Source organism: Zootoca vivipara, chromosome 3 (genome assembly GCF_965207765.1).
Source record: "Zootoca vivipara chromosome 3, rZooViv2.hap1.1, whole genome shotgun sequence".
Lineage (NCBI taxonomy): Eukaryota > Metazoa > Chordata > Lepidosauria > Squamata > Lacertidae > Zootoca > Zootoca vivipara.
This window is the reverse complement of record NC_142586.1, coordinates 101,291,146-101,305,454: the sequence shown is the minus strand read 5'-3', so window position 1 is coordinate 101,305,454 and position 14,309 is coordinate 101,291,146. Positions and strand designations below refer to the sequence as shown.

The 14,309-nt window shown below is 45.7% G+C and overlaps 1 protein-coding gene across 1 annotated transcript in view; it reads right to left on the bottom strand.

Moving 5' to 3' along the window:
* The window catches only part of TTC7A (tetratricopeptide repeat domain 7A), a 169,859-nt gene that overhangs the window by 79,223 nt on the left and 76,327 nt on the right, over nt 1-14,309 (bottom strand). Inside the window, exon 15 of the mRNA XM_035111163.3 lies at nt 11,388-11,548. Within this exon, the coding sequence (XP_034967054.2) occupies nt 11,388-11,548 (161 nt within the window). The remainder of the gene's footprint in view (nt 1-11,387; nt 11,549-14,309) is intronic.

The following is a 14,309-nucleotide window of genomic DNA, read 5'->3' as shown; positions in this document are numbered from 1 at the left end:
GCGTTCATGTGTCAAGAGGGTTGTGCATTTTAAGAAAAAGCCTCCCAAACAGATGTGATGCTAAAAGTAAAACAAATGGTCAGAATGCGGGAAAGAGCAAATCACTGGTCGACAGTAGCAACATCATTTAAAATACTCTCATTCGCCAACCTTATATCAGTGTAAATGAGAGCAGATCCTTTATATTCTTCCAAAAACCTTGTTGTTGTTTAGTTGTTTAGTCGTGTCCGACTCTTCGTGACCCCATGGACCATAGCGTGCCAGGCACTCCTGTCTTACACTGCCTCCCGCAGTTTGGTCAAACTCATGTTCGTAGCCTCGAGAACACTGTCCAACCATCTTGTCCTCTGACGTCCCCTTCTCCTAGTGCCCTCAATCTTTCCCAACATCAGGGTCTTTTCCAAGGATTCTTCTCTTCTCATGAGGTGGCCAAAGTATTGGAGCCTCAGCTTCACGATCTGTCCTTCCAGTGAGGACTCATGGCTGATTTCCTTCAGAATGGAAAGGTTTGATCTTCTAGCAGTCCATGGGACTCTCAAGAGTCTCCTCCAGCACCATAATTCAAAAGCATCAATTCTTCGGCGATCAGCCTTCTTTATGGTCCAGCTCTCACTTCCATACATCACTACTGGGAAAACCATAGCTTTAACTATACGGACCTTTGTCGGCAAGGTGATGTCTCTGCTTTTTAAGATGCTGTCTAGGTTTGTCATTGCTTTTCTCCCAAGAAGCAGGCGTCTTTTAATTTCGTGACTGCTGTCACCATCTGCAGTGATCAAGGAGCCCAAGAAGGTGAAATCTCTCACTGCCTCCATTTCTCCCCCTTCTATTTGCCAGGAGGTGATGGGACCAGTGGCCATGATCTTGGCCTAGGTGGGATAAATGACCGTATGCCCTTTCATGTACCCACTTATTTATGTACTAGTGTATTTCAGCCCGTTCAATAACGGGCGCTAGAACATCCTGGGGTTCGGAGAAGCGCTTGCGCAGCGCTTCTCCGAACCCTGGGACCTGTCCTTGCTGTTGGCGGCAGGGGGACAGGGACGGAGGAGGAGAAAGCGCTGCTTTCTCCTCCTCCGTTCCTCTCCCGCAGCCGCCGACAGCAAGGAGACAGGGAGGGTTGTCAGGTCCGCGGGTCGCAGGGCTCCTCCTCGCAGGCGGTTCGTCCTGGCGGGCGGGCAGGATTAGCTCATCTCGGCCGTGGAGAGGCAGCACAGCAGCGGCGGCAGCAGCAGCAAGAGCGGCGGCACCTCAGTAGCCTCGTCCTCCTTCTCGCCCGCCTTTTTGCGCGCTGCTTCCCGGCGCCCTCTCCCCCCGCGGGCTGGTCCCTCACGGAGGGAGAGCGCGCGAGGGGATGGTGTGAGGGGAGGCGGAGTCCGGCGCTTGGGCTTAGCGTCCCTCAGCCATGGCGCGCTTCGGCGCGAACTTCGCCTACGGCGACGGGGAAAGCCTGGCCGCCCTTGGTCCACCGGCGCCGGGAAACGGGAAGTGACAGGAAGGAGACATTGCTGGACACACACGCGCTCTCGCTCTCTCTCTCCCCCCCCCCACCAATGCTCAGTCCGGCTGGGATCAGCGGTTGGCGGCCGCAGGGAAACGGTAGGTGGGGGGGTGGGGAGAGCGCGCGTGTGTGTGTGTCCAGTCTCTGCTGTCCAATCCCTGTGTCCCTGGGGGACATGCGCAGTGACCCAGGGACACACGGGACAGCTTGGACACAGGGACAACTTGGACTTTATATATATAGATTCTCTCCAATGTCTCGACGCTCCTCTTTACCGAAGGAAGAACCGTCAAGTGGAAAAAGCTTTGTAAACCATAATAAAGTAATGCAGGTGTTAACAGCTGACTCGGGATAAAGTGTTTCAACTGGGATGGTGCCAGGGACTAGCGAGTTCTTTAATTCAGTGCTGCAATGAAGCTATCGACCTCAGTGCTATATATCCAAACCTTACAATGGCAAAAGCCCATCAGAGGTTGAAAGGCTATTTTTTATGTTCACGTGGCTTTGGCACTACTGCCGTTTTCAGAAGTTCTGCAGAGCGATTAATGGAATTTATTGTTGCTTGTATAACATCCTTGCAAGAGCTGGTGTGGGGAGAGAGCAGTTCAGATTGTTGCTGAGCCATGCAGCTCATTCCCAGGATAGGATTTGGAGGTACATGCATGCCTGGATGTTGGTTAGAGCGTGTTGCTGAGAACGCCAAGGTTGCAGGTTCGATCCCTGTATGGGACAACTGCGTATTCCTGCATTGCAGGGGGTTGGACTAGATGAACCTCCAACTCTACAATTCTACGGCCCTATCTAGGATTCTATGAAGTCACCGCCTCTGCAAGCTAGGCAGGTCTGAATCTGGTCAGTGCCTACATGGGGGATGGGGAAGAGAGCTGGAATATAAATGTAAGGGTGGAGGTAAATATTGACCCAGCCACTGTTTCTTGATTTAAACCTGCCACACAGTGTTGTAACAAGGATTTAAGACCATAGGACACATATTGTGTCAAAATTAAACGTTTTTTAATTTTGTGGTTTTTTGTGAAGAATAGGCAAATAATTGCAAACTCTTGAGAGTCCCATGGACTGCAAGAAGATCAAACCTATCCATTCTGAAGGAAATCAGCCCTGAGTGCTCCCTGGAAGGACAGATCGTGAAGCTGAGGCTCCAATACTTTGGCCACCTCATGAGAAGAGAAGACTCCCTGGAAAAGACCCTGATGTTGGGAAAGATTGAGGGCACAAGGAGAAGGGGACGACAGAGGACGAGATGGTTGGACAGTGTTCTCGAAGCTACGAACATGCGTTTGACCAAACTGCGGGAGGCAGTGGAAGACAGGAGTGCCTGGTGTGCTCTGGTCCAGGGGGGGGGGGTCACGAAGAGTTGGACACGACTAAACGACTAAACAACAACAGGCAAATAATTATGTTGATTTGAGAGTAAGATTTAGGAGAACCAATTATGATTGATATCTAAGAACAAGTATCCAAGCAAGTGGTAGGTCTTCTGCATGGAGAAGATGGAGAAAAGTGATTGGGTGACAGAGAGAAGGTGGAACTTCTCGACACCTGCTTTGGCCCTGACTTCTCCCAAAAGGAAAGTGGTGCCCAGCCAGGTGATAACAGAATAAACGATGCAAGGAGAGAGCTTCAGCCTGATACAGTGTATAGGAAAACAGGTGGTATCTAGCTACTATAAAAGAATTCAAATCTCCAGAGTTGGAAGGGGCCCAAATGGTCATCTAGTCCAACCCCCTGCAATGCAGGAATCTCAGCTGCAGTATCCATGGCAGATGGCCATCCAACCTCTGCTTTAAAACCTCCAAGGAAGGAGAGCCCACCACCTTCTGAGGGTGACCACCCCACTGTTGAACAGCTTTCACTGGTGATGAAAAACCTATGCTCACAAGAGTCTCTCTCAATAGCCACTTATTGTAAAGGCCTTCGGAGACATTCTTGTTTTGAAAGCAGAGTACGCAATTTTAGCTGTTGTGTTTTGGTGTGTGTGTGTGTGTGTGGAGTCAAGACTAGCAATTTCTGGCACAAGGAGGTTAATTCCGGCAGGGCATTGAGGAGATGAATGCACCTGGTTTTGCTAGGTCCATTTGTGAGGTTAACGGTGTCATCAACTTCTGTTAGTTATTGCATGCTATTTAGAAGTTACCTTTCCATTAAGCCACGTTAGCTGACGGTGTGGCTTATCACCTCTTTCCTGCTGCTTCTATCTAACCAATATTTACTGTTTTCGAAAAACTATTCTGCTTACTCTGGCTGCTGTTCTTATCCATTTTACTTGTGTGCTTTTGTATAGGTTTGACTGGATTACTTTTATTGCAGGCTGCTACGGATGATACCGACAGGCACCATATACATGTACTGTAATTAACAAACAAAACAAGTTATCTCAATTAATTGTCAGTGTGTGAATTAATAACGTTCACTGAATCTCCCTTGCAAAGCACAATTGATTGGGACATTTATTTATATTACTGATCAGCCACAGAAACACATATATCTACCGTAAGAGCTTGTTTTTTAAAGGCAAGACTCCACAAGGCACATTATTAAGAAATTAAATCTTTAAAGTGTATGGATATGTGGTTAGGTAGGAGGAGGAAAATGTGCTATTCTGTAATATTTGAGAAGCAGCAGGTGCTTGTGTAATTAAAGGAAGGGTTGTAATGCACACTCACATGGGAGGTAGGCTCAGGTTGCCCAAGGCATAAGTGGTGCAGAGTCCACTTCACTGACATCACCCTCTATAAAGGGGCAAGAGGAGCCAATGGCCAGTAAGATTCTCCTTTGGAAATTAACCTGAAGCTATAAAGCAACACCCATCTAAATCTTGTCTTCCTTGTCAACCTGACTAAGCCAAGACTGGTTATCAGGATCTATCTATCTATCTATCTATCTATCTATCTATCTATCTATCTATCTATCTATCTATTGGTGCATAAGTCCCCTTCCTCCTAATTTTCATACAGTAACAGGGTCTTGTGAAATGTACAGTGTGATCATAAGCTACCATGTTATTGAAATAACTAGAAAATTATCCTCCTGTTGAAAAGGTTACCCAGCTCTCCAGCTAATGTCTCTACTCTGTTCATCAAGTGCTGGATAAATCTTCTTCTTCTTCTTCTTCTTCTTCTTCTTCTTCTTCTTCTTCTTCTTCTTCTTCTTCTTCTTCTTCTTCTTCTTCTTCTTCTTCTTCCTCTTCCTCTTCCTCTTCCTCTTCCTCTTCCTCTTCCTCCTCTTCTTCTTCTTCTCCCCCTCCTCCTCCTAATTACTACTACTACTACTACTATTTATACCCCACCCATCTGGCTGGGTTTCCCCAGCCACTCTGGGCGCCTACCAACAGAATGTTAAAAACACAATAAAACATCAAACCATAAAAACTTCCCTAAACAGGGCTGCCTTCAGATGTCTTCTAAAAGTCAGATAGTTGTTTATTTCTTTGGCATCTGATGGGAGGGTGTTCCACAGAGCAGGCACCACCACCAAGAAGGCCCTCTGCCTGGTTCCCTGCAACCTCACTTCTTGCAGTGAGGGAACCACCAGAAGGCCCTCAGAGCTGGACCTCAGTGTCTGGGCTGAACAATGGGGGTGGAGACACTCCTTCAGGTATAATGGGCCGAGGCCGTTTAGGGCTTGAAGGTCAGCACCAGCACTTCGAATTGTGTTCGGAAACGTACCAGGAGCCAATGTAGGTCTTTCAGGACCAGTGTTATATGGTCTCGGCAGCAGCTCTGTAAAAGCCAGAAGAGCTTTCGTTCTTGCTCAATACGCACTTAAACCCAATTGTGCAAAATAGGTTATCAGCAGTCAAAACTGCACCGCACATGCCCCGAGATGGCAGGTTGAGCCATGCATGTTGCCCAAGTGCACATGTGTTTATATGCCTGCGCGCTAGATGCCAAAATGTGTCAGTTTTAACTTCTAAGGGAAGGAGTTAAATGCAGAAGAACTTTAAACACTGTAATAAGGAATTCCTCAAAAGGCAAAATGAAGATAGTGCTTTGACAGGGATCTACCAATTCACCTAGTCAAGATGGCTTATGTTTTACCTCCAGGGTCAGTGGCAGGGTGCCTCTGAATAACAGCTGGTGGAGAACAAGAGCAGGAGAGGGTCATTGCACCCATGCCCCACTTGTGGGGGCCTACCCAGGGCATCTGGTTGGCCACTATGGGCAACACGATTTGCTCTTTGGTCTGATTGAGCAAGACTCTGCTTAGGGACAGGAACCATAAACTTAGGGCTGTCCTTGGTAAATATATGGAGGATATACTAATCCTTAGGGTTGTCCTTGGTAAATATTTGGAGGATATACTAATCCTGGGGTCACGAAGAGTCGGACACGACTAGACGACTAAACAACTAATCCTGTGACTATCAGTATGCCAATCTATCTCTTTTTTTTTTAATATAATTTTTATTAGATTTTAGCAAGAAATACAAGAAAAAAGAAAAAGGCACAAAAAAGAAAAATACATAAAAAAACGACAAAAAAAACAAAAAAAACAAAAAACAAAAACAGATTCAGACTTCCTCATTTCCCCTTCTTGAGTTCTTATTGTTAAAAATAGTTCTCGCATTTTCCCATTCTAACTTCACATTCTTTTTTCTAAATTTCAACTTTTTCATCTTTTTCATTGCTATTATCCATTCTCCTTGTACTTTAACCTCTTTTCTCTTAACATCCTCTCTCCAAAATTATTATTATCTAATCCCTAGTCTCTTTCCCTTACCCAAAAATATATAAGATTCACATCCTAATTTATTACCCATTTACTTCCACCCACACAACAAAGTTCCCACCCCCCCTTCCCTGGAATCGAAGTCTCCAGATGAATCAGCCAGGTTCTTCATACAATCCTTAATACATTCCGAGATCAGACCATATTATTTCAGACAATACCAAATAATCCAAGACCTCTCAACCCACCCCTAGTCTGTCCCATACCAACTTTTGCCGAACTCTTGCCCCCCTCTTCTGTAATCCCATCACTTTGTATCTTTGCACCTTTTCATCCTCTTTCTGCCCCCCAACTGTTTGTGTCCTCCCCTCTCTCACCGGGGCGCTGATTTTCCCAACCTCTTTTTTGGGGTGCTTTTTTGCTTTTACCCTCTCCTGTTTCACTTCTCTCACCAGTGAAACAGTGTTTTCTCCTACTTTCCCTCCCTGTTCCACCCCTCCCACCAGTAGAACAGTGTTCTTTTCAGGAAATAAATCCATTGGTTCAGCATATTGTCCTTCAGTATTATCTTTCTCCTCTTCTATGTTTTTTACATACGTCACTCCAGCACAGTCCTGGTCTTCCAATCTTTTTTCTTCTCCCTTCTCCTGATCTTCTATATCTGTTGGATCCTGTGTTTTACAGTCAAAAACAAATGTCTCGGCAGTCTCTTCTCTCAGAAAGTTTACATCAAGCTTGGAGATGCTCACTTGCTTAGTAAGATCCAAAATTGTTGCCAATATTAAGTCCCACTGTGTGACTTCCTGTCCACTCTCTGGAACCTTCTCTCCTATTCCTTTGTCTAAAACCTCCTCCATCTTTGTACAGACCGGCCGTGGAGTTGAAATTTTAGTCCAATATATATGAAAAGTGAACAAATAGGCAAAAAGCCAAGAATCCAGTCCCACTTGGTCAGAATCTCTCTCTTTACTCCTTCTTTTCCTCAGAGTCAATACTGAGCAGCCTCAAGGCAAAACAAATCCTCTTTCACTGTTTACAGCTCTCAGTCTCTCACATTCAGCCAGACACATTCCTTTGTATTGTGACGTTAATCAGCAAACTGACTGATCTTTCCTTTGACCCGACTCCAGGCTCGCAGGGGGCTTTTCTCATGCTGGATCTCAGTCTTTTGCAGAGATAAATACACCGCTTACTTTTTCCTTTACTCTGCCTCAGGAAAAAGCTCTATTTACAGCATTTCTGGGTTTTCTAGCTTGCTGCGATCTTTAGTTACTCAATCGGGGGGAGATGACTTCCCTTTTTAATCTCCGCCTCCCACTGCCAAATTCTTGTTTCAAATTGATTGGTTTCAACTTACTTCGTCCAGATCGTAACTTTTTCAGGAAGAATCCACCGCCTGCAGGTTGGAGGCTCGGAGCTTCGCTTCTTGGAGGTAACGATGGTATGCCTAAAATGGCTCCCGCGACTGCCACTCGGCTGGCTCTCAGGGGCTCTTGCGGGCTTCCTGGGCAGCTGAGGAGTCGCTTCTGGAGCTCCGCCAGGCAAAATTTGCCCCCTGGACGCTCAACCAGGGGTATTTACGGGGATCCGCGTGCCCCCGCGGATTTCCCCCCCCTCCGCAATGCCAGAAACCTCGCAGCGCGAGGTTTCTGCGCCTCCATTTTCCAGCGCGGCAGACCGGAAGTCCAGTATGCCAATCTATCTCTTTCCGGACACAAATACACTCTGAAGGCTTCATTGTGGGGTGCACGCAACATGGCCGATCTTAAAACACAGTACAGTGGTACCTTGGGTTACAGACACTTCAGGTTACAGATGCTTCAGGTTACAGACTCCGCTAACCCAGAAATAGTATCTCGGGTTAAGAACTTTGCTTCAGGATGAGAACAGAAATCGCACGGCTGAAGCAGAGGGAGGCCCATTAGCTAAACTGGTATCTTAGGTTAAGAACAGTTTCAGGTTAAGAACGGACCTCCAGAACGAATTAAGTTCTTAACCCGAGGTACCACTGTAGGCACATTGAGACCAGATTGTGAAGAGTGATCAGTCACAGACCTTTTTTGGAAATGCAACTCAGATTCATCATTACCACAAAATGTTCCATTTATGAATGAGAAATTCTCTTGTTCAACATCTGCACCCATGCATGCCACTGCCACTCAGGTGTAGGCAGTGCCGGATTTATGTATAAGCTAAACAAGCTATAGCTTAGGACCCCACTCTTTTGGGCCCCCCCCCAAAAAAAATTAAAGGGAAAAAATGGATGTACATTTCCAAAATAAAAGATAAAAACAGCTACTTTGAAAAAAATACATATTTTGTTATGTGCAAATGGGTTTAAATACCTGTTAGGTCCATTAATTACCATATAGCATATATTCAACACAAAAAAGCGACAATTTGTTGTTGACAAAGGACAGCTGGACATATAAAGGGCCCCATTACCTTCAGTAGCTGAGGGCCTCATCAAACCTAAATCCAGCCTTGGGTGTAGGCCCAACGATCCTCCCTCTCCCAAGTCGCAAACTTGTGTTTTCGGTTGCAGTTCTCATTAAATTGGCAGCTCACACAACCCAGGCCAAGTGAAGGAAAACTTTGAAACCTATTTCCTGACATGTTTAAATAGTGCTCCATAATCGCCACATCAAACCTCCTTGTCTTGTTGTGATAAATCATTCTGTGCCGATTTTGAGCTATTGTTTCCCTTCACGGCAGCCTGAGCAATAGGAGATTGAAATCTGGTTTGTAGCAAATGGCAGGGCTCAGTTTCCGGAAGCAGGCATTTTTGTTTCGTAGCCAGAGAGACCTCGTGGCCTCTTTCCCCTGCACTTCCCTGTGCCGGTTTCTGGACCGTTGACTTTTCATTATGATCGCTATGCACATTTTAATTGGCTGCACTTTCACAAACCATCCGCCCTTCATTTCTTCACACGGGCTCCTCAATCTCCTTGGCATCACCACCACTTTCAGGGGCTGAGCAAACACGCACTAAGAGGCGCTTTAACAAATAGCTTTGAGAGGCGAAGTTCGGAACAGAGAAACGCTATGGGAGAGGAGTGCTTGACCTTCCCGCCACCCACACTTCCTCTGCTTCATTAGCTGCTGCCCTTGTATTCTGCATTGAACTGCCCTGTGCTCCACCACGCTGCATTTCTGTGCTTTTATTGCAAGCTTTTATTGAATTATGGTGCTGGAGGAGACTCTTGAGAGTCCCATGGACAGCAAGATCAAACCTATCCATTCTTAAGGAAATCAGCCCTGAGTGCTCACTGGAAGGACAGATCGTGAAGCTGAGGCTCCAATACTTTGGCCACCTCATGAGAAGAGACGAATCCTTGGAAAAGACACTGATGTTGGGAAAGATTGAGGGCACTAGGAGAAGGGGACAACAGAGGACGAGATGGTTGGACAGTGTTCTCGAAGCTATGAACATGAGTTTGACCAAACTGCGGGAGGCAGTGCAAGACAGGAGTGCCTGGCGTGCTATGGTCCATGGGGTCACGAAGAGTCGGACACGACTAAACGACTAAACAACAACAACAACATTGCAAGCTCCCAGGAAAGAGTTTACTCTCCAAGGCACCCCGTCAATGTTTTAAATATGTACGGTAATAAACAGATATGCACCAAAGACATATGAACAGGTATAATAATAATAATAATAATAATAATAATAATAATAATAATAATAAATTTTTATTTATACCCCGCCCTCCCCAGTCAAAAACCGGGCTCAGGGCGGCTGACACCAACAGAATTACAATAAAACATAAAAACAATTAGTTAAAATACAGATTAAAATACAGTATTAAAATTTAAAATGCAGCCTCATTTCAAGTAGGCCATAAATCCAAGCCATGAGGGAGGAAACACAGGGGTCAGGCCAAGTCTAACCCAAAGGCCAGGCGGAACAGCTCTGTCTTGCAGGCCCTGCGGAAAGATGACAGATCCCGCAGGGCCCTGGTCTCCTGGGAAAGAGCGTTCCACCAGGTTGGGGCCAGTACTGAAAAGGCCCTGGCTCTTGTAGAGGCCAATCTAGCCATCTTATGACTCGGGATCTCCAGAATATTATTATTTGTGGACCTTAAGGTCCTCCGTGGGGCATACCAGGAGAGGCGGTCCCGTAGGTATGTATAGCACAAGGAGCTGCCTAATACAGAATCAGCTCAGAACAGCAGAGCACCCAGAAATTTAGCAGTTAGCTCTTTCCAAAATCTAACACAAAGGCTCTTCCTAGCTCTGCTACTTGAGGTCCTTTTACTGGAGTTGCTGAAGGCAGTCTTGGACCCTTTAAGAAAAGTCCTGCTGGCTCAGACTGAAGGACTATAAAGTCCAGCATTCTGTTCCCAACTAGATGCCTATGGGAAGTGTCAAAGGAGGACTAAGGGCAATGGCATCCTTCCCGCTCATGTCTCCCAACAACTGGCACTCAGAAAAATACTGCATGTAGAGCATGAAACTCTTAATCTCAAGGTCATGGGTTTGAGTCCCATGTTGGGCAAAAGATTCCTGCATTGCAGGGGGTTGGGCTAGATCAGGGGTAGTCAATCTTTTTATACCTACTGCCCACTAATGCATCTTTCTTGATGGTAAAATTCCTTACCGCCCACCAGTCCTCAATGGAAGGAGGATTCAGCTTGTGCCGTGGAACCCCCTACCACCCACCTAGAATCCTGAAACGCCCACTAGTGGGCAGTAGGGACCAGGTTGACAACCCCTGGACTAGATGGTACTCCAGTTCTAGTGTTATGAATGAGAGAGAGAGAGAGAGAGAGAGAGAGAGAGAGAAATGTCTCTGTATCAACTTTAAGCACACAGTGCACAAGCTTGTACACTTCTATTATGTCCGCCCTTTCTCGACTTTCTTTTTTCCAAAAGTCCAAAATGCTGCAACTTTCCCCTGCCATACAAACAAAATATGCCCTACACCCAAACTTGTATCTTTGCCCAAATGTCCATAGTTATATCTATTCTTAGTGCCAAAAAAGATGCAAGGTACAAATAGTTTTGACCAGGGTTTCCCAAACTTGTGACTCCAGCTGGTTTTGGACTACAATGCCCATCACCCCTGACTGCTGGTCTTGCTAGCTAGGGATGATGGGAGTTGTAGTCCAACAACAGCTGGAGAGCAATTTTGGGAAACCCTGCTTTAGACTTCTTAATACTGTAAAACATTGCATATGTTAACATTGCTTACTTAAAGCAGTCTGGATATTCCGCCAGGGCCATGTTGATGACATCCAACGCATGCTGGTGGTGCTTTTGAGCCGAAAAAAGGAGGGCCAGCAAATGAAGGGAATTCATATCATCCTTGCACAGTTTCAGAGCTTCCTGGAGCTGTTCTATCGCATCACAAATCTGGAAAATGAAAAGGATTTCTCTCATTTAATCCTACTTTCAGTTCTGTTGAAGTTCGCTTGTTTTGGTCCTTGAGCGTAACAAAAGCAGAACACACAGGCTAAAGACACACTAGAGGCAATATTAATAAAACTCATCAGCATGAAATAAAACCAACTCAGCTGCAAGGCTAGAGTATAAAAGACATCTTACAGATGCATGTTATAAAAGAGCATGACAACAATCCACCTCATAATTAAATAATTCTCAGCCATCAGTGTCCAGGCTATAATCTAGAATGCACGAAGCATAGAAAAGCTGTTGCTACCTTGGCCAAATTTTAAAGTGTTGGTAATGGCTTTTAAGACCTAAATCAGAGCTAGGGAACCTGTATCTCTCCAGATGTTGCTGGACTCGAGCTCCCATCATTCTTGACTGTACTCTAGTTGGTGTCGGCTGGGGCTGGTGGGAGTTAAGAGCTCAACATCTGGGAGCCGCACATCTGCCAGTCGATTGATGACTTTCAACCATATGAATCTGTTCAGCCAAAGAACAATACCCCCATCTCTCTCCCTCACCCTTTCCTTTCCCCCAACTGCAAGATGTCGATGACAAAAGTGACTCTCCCCAAATGTAAATGAACTGTGGAAAAAACCATGAATTGAAAATGGAGACTATAGATGTACCTTTCCTTGTCTGTTTGCTTTGTGACACAAAAAACCTCAATAAAAACTAATTAAAACAACAACAACAACAACAACAACAACAACAACAACACCACCACACCATATGAATCTGATCAGGCCTTAAGATTGTCTTTGAAGGTTTATAAATCTATCACCTATCTGATACATGGGCGCTGATGATGACAGTGCCTTTTTGGTAGTGGCCTCATGTTTTTGGAACTGGATCCCAAGGGATCCATCAGTACAGGTTTTTAAGCAGGCGCCGAAACCCCATCTCTTTCAGGCCGTTTTTCATTGAGACAGCTGCCTTTAAATTTCTGTCTTTAAATTGCTTCCATGAATTTCATACTGCCATCTTCCAAAACGTTTTAAACTGCTGACTGGATCATAATGTGCTTTTTGTAGTTTTTTTTCCTGTACGCATGTGCTTTCTATACAAGTCACACAGTGTGCGGGCTTTGCCCTAGAGGAGGCAGCCAGGATGTCTTTAGAATTAAGTTTCCAGAGAGTGGCAGCCTTGACATCGGTAATGAATACAAAGCCACTCTCAAGTCTATGTGGCTTGACATTTTATCTTTATGCCTCCTTACGGGAATTCTCCGAGGAAATCTTCCCCATTTGTTATTGATAGCAGATCTCGAGTCACCTTTAAGATGATCCTCTGGAAAGGGCACAAGGGTCTTTATTAGCTCAAAAGAGCATCTCAGGGATAGATACAGCAGTAGAGCTATTTAGGTTTGAAAAACTTGTGGCTACAGATTGGACATTAATGGGTTCTGTTTCATTTTCCTACACAGAAGAGCTCTTCACATAGGAAAAGGTTAATGTGCAAAAAGGCCCTTTAAAGTGAAGGAACAGAAATACCAAATACTTGGTAGGCACTTGTAGGCTGCACTGTCCAGGATTTTTCCTGCCATCAAGAGGGCTATATACTCTTTTAGAACTAAGGCCAATGGAGAAGGGCCGTAGCTCAATGGTAGAGCATCTGCTTTAGATGCAGAAGGTCCCAGGTTAAATCCCCGGCACCTCCAGCATCCTGCCACATTAGACAGCAGCTGCCAGTGCTGTGCTAGATGGTCTGACTCGGTATAAAGCAGCTTCTAGTATTCCACCCCACCCCACCCCCAAAAAATAGTTATTAAAGTTTTCACAATACAATCAAATTATATCTAGAAGACACTAAGGCCTGGGGGCTGGATCTGGCCCAACCACCTTCCCAGCATGTTTTTACATGAGCAGAATGTTCCTTTTATTTGAAATGTATCTCTGGGGCTATTTGTGAGGCATAGGAATTCGTTCATTTTTTTAATTATTTTTTTTCAAAATATAGTCCGCCCCCCCCCAAGGTCTGAGTGACAGTGGACCGGCCCCCTGCTGAAAAAGTTTGCTGACCCCTGCCCTACATTATGGAGACGCAATGGTAGGAAGTGTTGTCCCTGATGGGTTTCTCCCATTTATGCAGCCATTAAAGGCATAAATGTAATGCCAGGAAAAAGGGTGGCCGATCAAATCCCCACTAAACTCTCGGCCTCAGTTTTTTCTCTGTGAAGTGGGGTTGGCACTGCCTTGCCATGCAGGGCCCTGGCGAAGAGCGCCAAGTTTGCAAGAGAGGCTGGATGCACTTGCCGTGCAAAGAATCAGGAGCTGCATTTTTGCAAGAACAGGCGCCTGACAAATATCCTTGGGAGCTTTAAGCCGCCGCACAAGCTGCGTGGGCGTAGAGGGGCTCCTGTTAATATTTATTGCTGCTCGCGGTCCTTGTGCAAACTCCCTGCGATAAAAACCTTTGGCTCGTTGCTTCAATATTTCAAGGCCTTTAGAAAAGCTGGCAAAGGAAACGCAGCGGTGTCTTTTGGCAGGGCACCTATTGGCCCCAGATCTCGCCAAGTTTGTGGGGGCGGGGGGGGGGAAGGCAGGGATGAGATGATGGAGCTCGGCAAGGCTGGCAGTGGAGGAGCAGAAGCAGATCTATGAAAGGGGGCAACAAGAAGCAAAGTCATTTTGCCACTAAACCAGAGAGTAATCTAGAACCAGAAGTTGAGAACTGTTCGAGGAGTTTCATTTGCTGCACTCTGCCACCCTTCCTTGCCTAGAAC